The following is a 10894-nucleotide window of genomic DNA, read 5'->3' as shown; positions in this document are numbered from 1 at the left end:
AATTATTTAACGCCCCCAGGGACACCAGTTACCAACATACATCTGTGTGTCAGCGAGATTTTCATATTCTTTGTTCTACACATCGCCGATGACATTATGGGCAACCGTGCGGAGGCTGTCTAACGCTTATTGTTAGACCGTTCTAAATACAGTGCTGGACAAATTGACAGCCGACTGATTATAGACTGCATCTATATAATGGACATATTATTTTATGTAAAGGAATTCAAGTCGCTTTCCATGGAAAGCTCTACAAAGAAATGAAAACGGAAGCTAAAATCGTGGAGACAAAATAATAGTCTGTTCGGGACGTTCGTACGTCTTAAATTTCACGTGAATTACTACTACTAATAAGCTCTCAAAAAAGGCAGAAATGTACAATATATTCCAAGCAAGTACTAAGGGGTATTTTTTATTTTTACTAGTTTCGAGGAAATCTTCGTAATTTGTTTGCAGCGAAAGTAATTGAAACAAACCTGAATATGGTCATCGCGTGAACTAGAGAACAAAGTATTAAAAGAAAATTTATAAAATGGTAGCGCTTTAAACTTATTACTTTAGTTTCTTTGTGTAATTTATATTCTTATAAAAATAAGGCGTTCGTTAAAAACAATTTCAAAACAAAATGTTAAAAACAAATTTTGTCAACATTGATATTAGTTTTAATTAATACTTCCATGTCTTCACTATAAATCTGCGAAAGATCGTTTTCATTCATTGACTAGTTTAATAATTATAATTAAGATGCGATAATCTTATATTAAGATGTGACGAAGTATCACCTCTCGAGCGCAAAGGCTTAATAAATCAAACGACTGATCTAAATGAAGACCTGTACCGTTTCACGAAACTTAGCAGAGGAAAATGATAGCGAGCACAGACCTCCACGCGAGAAAATCCTAAAGTTTGTGAATGAATCGGAGTCGATAGATAATATATCGACCAAGAAGTAGGCTTTGTATACGAAATGAAATAACACTGTTCAGAAAAAATTAAATTCGTAAAATGGACTTCTAGAACTTAACGACAATTTGATAATAAGTCTACTTTTACTTTCATGGATATTTTTACACGTAATTTATCTAAACTCCTGGACTGACTATGGCGCTCACTGCTAATTCCTGTTTAGACAATTGCAAATTCATGGATAAGAGGTGGTCGTCGACCTGTCTTTTTACGAGTTGTTTTTGCGATGTTTTTGAACTTACGACGAAACATTTTATATACCTCGTCTGCATCAATGATCAATAGATTCCGGTGATTTTACCTACAGAGTTGAATGGTCTCCGGTAAAGCAGAGGAAGATACACCAGGAACACCGAGCGGACGTATTCCGAACTACCACTTAACCTTTTTTGTGACGACAAATTATTCGCAACAAAAAATCAATTTAGTTCTATTTAGAACGAACTCGCATTAGTGAAATGGCATCATACGAATAATCAGCGAGAAACAATACGGGATGTCGCAACATATTCTCTTTCAAATATTTCATTTACTCTCAAATTAACTACAACGAAACATTCCTCGAATGTAAACAAAAGGTAAACAAATTCGTTGCGCCGTTCAAGAAACAAATGACTCATCGTGGTTCAGTGACAGGAAACACGACTCGTAAACATTGGAAAAGGAGCAATTGATGATAAGACTCACGCTCAAGCAATGTAAACAACATTACGAGCGGGAACGGTAAAGGCCATTCAAAAGTAGAGTATACGGATCCAATAATAATATCCCGAAAGAGCAGACCGTCGGGACCCCAGCTGACGATAATAGAACCGTTTTATTCGCACAGCCGGTATTTACACGACAATATTATTCGCGCGGGCGAGGAGAGAACGAGGAAGAGGGAAAGGGTAAGAGAGTCCCATTAGAGTAGCATGAATCTGTAGACGCAATACGGTGAGGTTAAGTCGACTGGTGTTTCAGTACGCGACGAGACATCTCCCGGTAAGGTCCTCGCAACTAGTTTCCGAACAGTCTTGCTACGTATCGTCTCGTTGCATATTCACCGATTCTGGTTCGCATAAACAGTGAACGGCATCTTTAGCGCGAAGAAAAAATACAAAAAGGCGAAAAACCGGTGTCCACGATGGACGAAAGAGATCTTCACTTGGCCAGAGCGATGGTGGAACTCGAATTAGACGAGAACATGTCGAAAAAAACGGCCATTTCGAGAATGCATGATAAACAGCAGACCTTCAGGTGAGGCAAAGTGCAATGTTTTTTTTGTCGAGTGTCGTTTAATGTAACCAATAACGCGCCAGTGCAACTAGAGTCGGTAACACGATATCGTTTCGCGGGAAACGACCGATAGCGGGCCATCGATTACCATGCGCGTTTTTCCGTCGATCACCGCTCCGAAACGCGGTTAACGATCGTTGAATCGATCGATTGTTTCGGGAGCTATCAGTTGTCCCGTACCGGTTACGAGATCCGTTTTGAATTCCAACGACCATGCGCGAACGCGCGTCGCTTCGACTTTTGTACATCTGCTTTCACGGTGTACACGCATCGTGTGTTGGACAATAAATAGCACTTTTCTTTTTTAAATAAATTGGCACAGAGACACGGCATTATTCACTCCGCGACATTGTGCGCGCCAACACGTTTAGCGTTAAAAATAAACGAGCATTCATCGATCGAGCGGTCATGGTACTCGCAGGTGGCCGTACGCTCGTCGATATCGAGACAAATTTTCTTCATGTAAAGTCCACGTAAAGCGAAGGACAAACTCGTAACGCGTTGCCGTACCTATTGCTATGCACTAGGTCACAGTCCATTCGGAAAGACGTTCTCAAGTGCGATGGTGGTGTAATGGTCAGCATAGTTGCCTTCCAAGCAGTTGATCCGGGTTCGATTCCCGGCCATCGCACATCTTATTTTGTTTCCTTCGTTTTAACATTAATCTGCGTACCTACATATATTATATAAGTTTTTGTTGTCCAGTGCAGGGATAATTTATTTTCTTTATTTATAGCGGGTAAAATTAACGGTTCGATGATCAAAATATTAGGTTGTTCTAAATGTTTCTTTCATTTCATTAATAATTAACACATACACAATATTTTATACACAATTTATAATAACGGTTAGTTTAATAACGGAAAAGTTTCTTTCATTTCATTAATAATCAACACATACACAATATTTTATGTTGCATTACTGAATTGTTTACGATCCGTTTCGCTCTATTGCTGTTATAACATCACTGCTATGAGATACGGTTGTCTATTTATATAAACACTGCCACACGAAACAACTGTGTGAAAGTCGCGAAAGAAACTTTTAGGACAACCTAATACTAAAGTTGTAAGTTGCATAAAATAACGCGAGAGAGACAGTAAATGTCGGCGGACAAAGGGAGTCGGAAATTAATTCCCTGTAATTATAATCAATCGTTCGATTTTATTTTTGAACGCGTGACTAGTCCCTTCACCGAGATGACTTTGGGCGATCTAGGCCAAGGTCACGGAGCAGACCGTGCCGTTCTTATTGGTAACAATGCTCTCCCTTTTGGAGCGGTATACAGGGTGTCCCAAAAGTCGGGGAGGAGCCGGAAATGGGGGGTTGATAGATTATGTGTTTAGATTAGATTTAGATCAGTCGTTTGATTTATTAAGCCTTTGCGCTTGAGAGGTGATACTTCGTCACATTAACACATTAAGATTATCGCATCTGAGACGATTCTGAACATCAATTTCCTTTGCAAAAATGTCGGATGGGGCTTCGTTAAGGAGATATTAAGCGAAAACCCCGACCAATCAGAGCGCGCGTAGACCGTTGGAGCGGCCGCGGTAGCGTAGGCTACGCGCTAAGCGGCCGCGCTCATTGGCTACCGCGAGCGCTGCATCGGCATCCTCGCGCTCTGATTGGTCGGGGTTTTCGCTTAATATCTCCTTAACGAAGCCCCATCCGACATTTTTGCAAAGGAAATTGTTGTTCAGAATCGTCTCAGCTACCCCCATTTCCGGCTCCTTCCCGACTTTTGGGACACCCTGTACGAAGAGCATAGATGCAGGAATACGTTCATTGCGAGTATGCTCCAATGCACCGTGACCTTAACACTTTGTTATCGGGATACGAAAACTACCATTTTTGTATATCGACGGTAGCAAGCGAATGACGTAAAAATACGTATTTTGCATATCGTCGTTCGCCATAGGTAAAAATGTTATTCCAAACTTGGCCGCAGGCAAAGTCTTAATGTCGCGTATTAAATATTTCTGGGACATTCTCTACACATTTTTAACAGCCTTTCACGTCTCGCTCTTGACGGCCACAGGGCCTAATTCTAATCTCCGACGTGAAGTGACACAACTGAAGGGCTTCTGACAATGAAGCCAAGGATATCTTCTTTGGCGTTTGATCTTTCAAGGTTGACGTCTCGCATATGCATCGTTCTATCGATAGATCATCTAACCATTAACCGCAAAACGTCGACCACTTTCGATAACGATCATTTCCGGATTATTCGAAAACGGTGCATTCGCAACCGCATCGCTGAGAATAAAATGGCATTGTGCGCCCGTAAAAAGATATTTCTGCACTCGTTTCGCGATATATTTACACTGTCCGTTCAATTCGTTCTTTATCGATGAATAACACAGTCTTTTTCTCTTGAAGCAACGTGCAGTTCGAGTTAACGGTCGATTACATCAACACAGTGGAGCCGCGAAGGTAACGCAGTTTTCTACTTTCTAGCCTGTATCCCTGCAACTGGCGCCACCAGCATGATAGAAATTCCCGTTGTTGTTTTGTCTGCAGCAAGTAGTGTCTCGTGGACGGAATCCGGTGTGTCTGGATCGGTAACGATTGAATCTTTCGCGCGTGTTCTTCCTTCTTCGTCGATAAAGAAAGACTGGTCTTCGCGCAGACATACCTCCACGAGACATATAGCTTGTTTTGTCCGTTCTGGATGCAATTCGCGCTCACTACTACATGCACGTACTTTATCCTATTTTAGCGCAACATCCCAACACGCTTTATTACGTCCTAGATATTGTTCCCAGCAACAGATGTAGCTTCCTTCTACTTAAATTAGTGTTTGAGACGTTCACGGCTAATGACACGCGTTAGCCACACGACCCAGCACCATTTATTTGTTTCGTTAAGCATTCCAAGCTGCGGCGAGGATTTTTACAACTGCCGAGCGGATATATGTTAAAAAAGAAACTAGCTTTCGATCGAGTGTGTTGTAAATTAACCTTGAGCCTTAGAAGGTACTTTCTCATGCGTCGCGGTGCAATTGAAACGCAAAGACAACGCGTGCGACACGCGTCAAGCATACAGGTTTCCAAGTGTCCGTAAACCAGCCAATGGTTTGGCACGAATCACGAAAGTTAGCTCGAGTCACGGTCAGGTCGACTACTTTCATCTGTGACCAAGATTGTTTGCGCGTACGCTAAACACCTACGGAGTTTGCTTCTGATATGTTAACACTGAACCTACCAACATTTCGTGGAACTACATATGTCCACCGCGATCGATCAAATGATTTGTCGACCGAAACGTTACATTTTTTATCATTTAATACACAAACATTCGATGTGGTGTGGATTAAAAAACAATGTTTGTAAATTGACAAAATGAATTCACTTTTTTCATTCGATTTCATTTTATTACAAACACGAAAAGAAAATGATAAAAAATTGTTTCATAATGTCATGAACTTAAAAAAAGTGTTTATATGTAAGAAATACACAGGATGTCCCACGTAACTCTTACATCTTAGATATCTGGCATGTTTTTTGTGATAGAAACCAATGTTAGAAGAAGTCGTTGTTTGGGTCGGAGGGATAGACAAGAAAAAATGATTTGAAGACAAATTCGTAGTGCGTTGGTATCAGATAATGTCACTGAAAATTGCAAACAATTTCATTGGGGAACGGCGGACTTATAACTAAAAATATGGGTGGCTGTAAAATTGTGTGTCGGACTGTATAAGGCAACGCAATTAACTCGTCCGTATTTGTGGATAAATTACCGTCACTTTCAAGTTCATAGTATCATTGTCGCCCTCTGACTATAATAGCTTCAATTCTGTTGGATCTTTATGGCAAGCAAGGAAAACTGACATTGGCCTCAAACTGTTCCTTCCTTTTGACAATTAGCTATTGTCGGAGACTGTGGCCTTTCAAACGACTAGGAACACGGCAACCTAATTTGTCGCAAGTCCATCTTCGTAATACTTATCGGTATAGGCGATAACCATGACAGCAATTGATTTCAATATCAACAATGTAAACTTACAAACACTTCTTCACAGACGCGTATCGTTTTATCTTATTATTCGTTGTTTAGAGTCATTTCTCGAAAAACTTCGATTCTTTTAACATAATTCCCTTTCTTAGGAATAACAAGGTTAATACGACGTGTAAATCGTTACTCGGAGTTTATAAATTTTGTTGAAAGCGCGCGTTTTATTTACTTTCCACATCTGCGTATGATAACACGACAAACAAGTCATTCAAGACAATTTCTAACGAGTTGCGTTCAAATTCGACTAAATATCATCGGCCTTGGGTATGTTAAGTCCGATACTATGAATAATCAATATCACGTGACATAGAGTAAGTAAGTTAGTTTTTATCATTTTCAAGTTAGATAAGATTTCGTTGTTACTCCTTGCGTTGCCATTAGTGCTTGTCCAGAACTGAGTCATGAAACAACTTATACTTACGGTACTAAACGAAACTCGTGGCAAAGATTAATTCTGAAAACACGCTCGAACAATCGGAGGGGGGACGTTGCGCGATTATTGTAGCTTGTTTTCAAAGTGTGTCTTATATTCTCCTTACATAGAAGAGATAACAGATGATTAAGCGAAAGGCACGTGAGACGTTTTGAAAATTCGGTAACCTGAAATCCAGCGATCGATAGGAAATCACGATGCACGGGCAGCACACGCGAACAATCTTTTCTTGTCGTTAAATGCTAGGTTATCGCTAAGGTTCTCGCTTATCATTGGAAATTTTTGTTTTCCTTCCTTCCCCGACAATGCACCGTTTGCTGACGGATTGAAGTGTTCGTTGTTACACCATTTCAGTATAGTGATGATCGGTATATAGTGATGCAACGTGGTAGAACTATCCTCGGTAGAGTGGCCTTGCTCAACAGGAATTCGTGTGTTGCTAAAATTATCAGGTACGGTAGACAATAATCGTATGTGCAGTGAACATTTATGAAAAAGAGCTTATCGTTAAATTGAGACGTTGGCACAGAAGATCGAAGACTTCGTAAACTGTGAATAATTTATGAATCGTGCTTTCTTGTATCATTCTCTTTGTGAATTATTATACAAGAATGTGAAAAAATGCTATTACGGTAAAATTGATTAGACCAATCGATCGCAGTAAGAAAACAATTGTGGGAATTATAATCGAGTGTCGCGCTCAAAGTGCTTGTTTCTTCTAGCTATTTATCTTTTTTTATCGTGACTGGTGCAACTTAATTTCCACAAAATTTTCCATAAACGAACAATCTTTGGTTTTTGTATGCGTACAAGAAAAAAAAAATTGAAAAAAGGTAATTTGCACTGCCCGGGAATCGAACCCGGGTCGCAAGAATGGGAATCTTGCATGATGCCACTACACCAGCAGTGCTTCTTAAAAACGGAATGTTACTTTTTACTAGATCCGCGTCGAACAGTTACGAACATATCGATTATTTTCTATAAATAAAATGTTGCAATCGTAACGTAATAATCTTAATTTTCCTATAAATAAATCCGTATAATTTAAATTCGACGATACATCAAAACGTTAATTGGAGTGTCGTATTTAAAAATATGGAGTTTTAAACGAATAATAAACAGATACAAATAAAAAGAAGTTTTCACTATATATAATACAGCGCTGAGTGTAATATTTGCCAAATTTGATTTTGCAGTTTTTTCAAGATATTAAACAAAATTGTTAAGATAGAATTAAACGATTATTTTTATTTTGTTACATTTCGATTGATATACTATTAATGGAAAAAAATATTAGTTAGATTTCTCGGATCATCTATAAGTAACAAAAAATTGTCAGTAGGTAAAAATTATTCATATAATCACGACGTTTCGACTTTTATTTTTGGATTCGTTTGAGTAATTTTTTGAGGTTAATGTAACACGTGTATCGTTTTAAAAATACATTCAAATCGGAATGAATATATTCTTGTATGTAATGCTAGCTGTTTTTAAATGTAAAAATGTAATAATACGATGGTGGTTATTATTAACACCATAACATTTTTAAAAGTAAAAGTACATCAATTTATAAAATACATGAGTTGATTTTTTATGATAGATTCTTTAATCAATTGTATAAATTATACAATTGATGATATTACATCGATAATACGCATATAAAGAAATATGAATAATTCTTTTCTTATATGAAAAAACATTAAATGTTCGAATGATAATGTTTGTATACGTAAATAATAAATAGTATAATGATTTGGAGCCTAAAATTGCAAAAATAAAAACAAATGTGCGATGGCCGGGAATCGAACCCGGATCAACTGCTTGGAAGGCAACTATGCTGACCATTACACCACCATCGCACGTGTTAGAGAACTCCATATATAGTAAATGATGATTGTTTCCTGTGACACACTTTCGCGTATTTTACGAAACGTCATTTTTTTATATAGTTGTATCATTTTCCGCATTTGAGTTCATCATTGCAAATTAGCAACGCACAGAGATATTTATTACCAGTCATAAACGTAGAATGACCCATTCCCATGACATGAATGCACTTGCAGAAAGGTGCACTTATTGTTAACCACAATACCGTTCTTATACAACAGTTTTATATTCTTCTATGAGAAAGTACCTCATTTCGCACAGAGCACAAAAGTCTGTTTTCCGTGTAAGTACCTACTTCCTTTAGGGGCGGATCCTGAAGGCTGATTTTGGGAGAGGGGGCCGAAAACGAAACATATAAATGCATGTATAGCAGGATGGACCTTAGTTACTTTTGGTGAAACATTTTTTTTTTTATATTTTTTTCGCGTCACTCCCGGATATTAAGAGGCTTGAGCAAAAGACAGTATGACGTATCGCTTAAAAATGAAGGTTTTATATCTGAAGAATCTGCGAAATAGGAGAGGTAAGAATGTTTTCTACATTCTGCGCCAAATGTTTAGGCTGTTCAAGGTCATTGTGGAATAAGTATCACCATGACGCCTAGTTAATTACTCTACCGTTGTATTTATCGTATCTTTGTCCCATATTTGCTCCAAGGTTTCTTTAAAAGCAATAAAAAAGAAATGAAGAAATCTACAAGCGAGTGGAGGAGAACTACTATGAACGTTAACGATTGCATACTTGTAACGCTTGCTGCTAAATTTACATCAGTATCGGGCAAAATGTAATCCGATGAATAATTAACAATGCCGTGAACTCAAACCATATTAATGGTAATGATTACGTAACAATGAGAAAAGTTTTCTTGAGAATTTGAATGAGATCTATCATTTGTTATACGATTTGGTATGCCAAGCACAAAACATAAACGAAATTTTTGGGAAATATTTATGAAAAAGAAAGAATCTATAATCTTATTTTTGGATCATATAAATGATTTCAAATAGTTATTTCTTATTTTTATTTCGATTAAAGTATGGCCAGCTCCGAGTGTCGTCTATTACGAGAAAGAAGTATCTACGTTGAAGGTACGGCCCTGTTGAGGCGCCTGTTTCACCGCGGGATATTTCGGTTCGCTCCTCGTCCTCATCGGTTTTGCAACGCGGTGCCGGCGGCCGCAATAAATTTTGATCACTTTCATACCATAATTGCATTACGTGCAACTGGTTTACAGTTATGCCTTACGACCTGCTTGTTATAATATATGTACATATATACTTCTTGCGGTGCGTATCACTGTTTATTACGCAATCGAAGAGGTATCGAGTCGCATGTTGGATTCGCAAGAAAATATTTTCTTTCGACGGGTGAACCTACGGGGAGTCGACCGAAACCGTTCAACACGGTGTGCAGGGTTCAACAACATTGGGACACGAAGACGGCGACCGGAAGTCGGCCACAAGTTCTTATCAAGATGTAACCTTTCTGTTGGAATAATCGGGAAAAAGTCCAAGAAGGAAATAACGTTGGAGAGAACGACACGTAACTCTCTAATATTTGCATCGGTTGTATTCGAACTTTGATTAGTTGATCGCGAGGTCTTCCTTACATTTACAACGATTATTATTACGTAACATCGTACACCTGCTGGTTCAACCGATATCTTTTCTATAAAATATTAAAATCGCACCGAACGTTTAGTTCACTTAACGCCTGATTTACACCTGTTTTTTAATGTTTTCGTTTCACGCCGTTAAACTTACACGAATTCAACGGCTCTAAATTCAGCGACTCTTGGTTCTCGTACCGTCGTCTTCGATGTTTTTTGTCTCGGTTTGGAAAACGGGAAATGGAAAATCGTGATCAGAAAGCGAGAAGACCGAGCATGTGAAAACACGGATATTGGCCCCGCCAACGACGCCGGGAAAAATGAAAAGAAAAGAAGAATGTTCCTTTGTGTTCCTGAAAGAACAATGAAAATAGGTCAAGCTCGACATGGTCTAGGCTCGCAAACACGCCACTGACGAGCAGCTGTAAGGTCTCCTTGCAAATGAACCAGTTAATCGTTCATTTGCCTTTCATTGTCGCTTTCACCGATTAGAAGTTTGCTACGCTTCGAACCCAGACTTCCGACAACCGTGACAACAACATTCACTTTTAAAACGATAACCACCTAGAGGATGCTACGAAGCAGGAATTAATTTCATGTATACGTTTATTTTATTTTTTATTGTATGCCTTTCATGGGGTGTTCCAATTTGAACGATTGAAAAATAGCCGATTTTATAGAATTTTGTTGTTGTTGAAATGGTA

General features: G+C 38.6%; 1 protein-coding gene and 3 non-coding genes across 6 annotated transcripts in view; 2 read left to right on the top strand and 2 right to left on the bottom strand.

Annotated features, from left to right (window-relative positions):
- The first annotated feature begins 1934 nt into the window (after positions 1–1934).
- The window catches only part of LOC128874404 (NAD kinase-like), a 26872-nt gene continuing 17912 nt past the window's right edge, over positions 1935–10894 (top strand). Inside the window, exons 1-2 of one of the 3 annotated variants that reach the window (XM_054119176.1) lie at positions 1935–2205; positions 4627–4680. In XM_054119176.1, coding sequence (XP_053975151.1) covers positions 2093–2205; positions 4627–4680 — 167 coding nt within the window. In that variant the 5' untranslated portion in view covers positions 1935–2092. Of the gene's footprint in view, positions 2206–4626; positions 4681–7094; positions 7147–10894 lie in introns of those variants that run through there. The other 2 variants (XM_054119178.1, XM_054119179.1) reach the window with 2 other exon arrangements.
- Positions 2804–2875, top strand: Trnag-ucc (transfer RNA glycine (anticodon UCC)). Its single transcript has one exon. It is a non-coding gene; the product is annotated as a tRNA-Gly (tRNA).
- Trnag-ccc (transfer RNA glycine (anticodon CCC)) lies at positions 7534–7604 on the bottom strand. Its single transcript has one exon. It is a non-coding gene; the product is annotated as a tRNA-Gly (tRNA).
- Trnag-ucc (transfer RNA glycine (anticodon UCC)) lies at positions 8482–8553 on the bottom strand. The gene has a single exon. It is a non-coding gene; the product is annotated as a tRNA-Gly (tRNA).

The sequence above is a fragment of the Hylaeus volcanicus genome, chromosome 3 (genome assembly GCF_026283585.1).
Source record: "Hylaeus volcanicus isolate JK05 chromosome 3, UHH_iyHylVolc1.0_haploid, whole genome shotgun sequence".
Lineage (NCBI taxonomy): Eukaryota > Metazoa > Arthropoda > Insecta > Hymenoptera > Colletidae > Hylaeus > Hylaeus volcanicus.
Note: the sequence above shows the minus strand (reverse complement) of the source record. Positions and strands in the feature narration are given on the sequence as shown.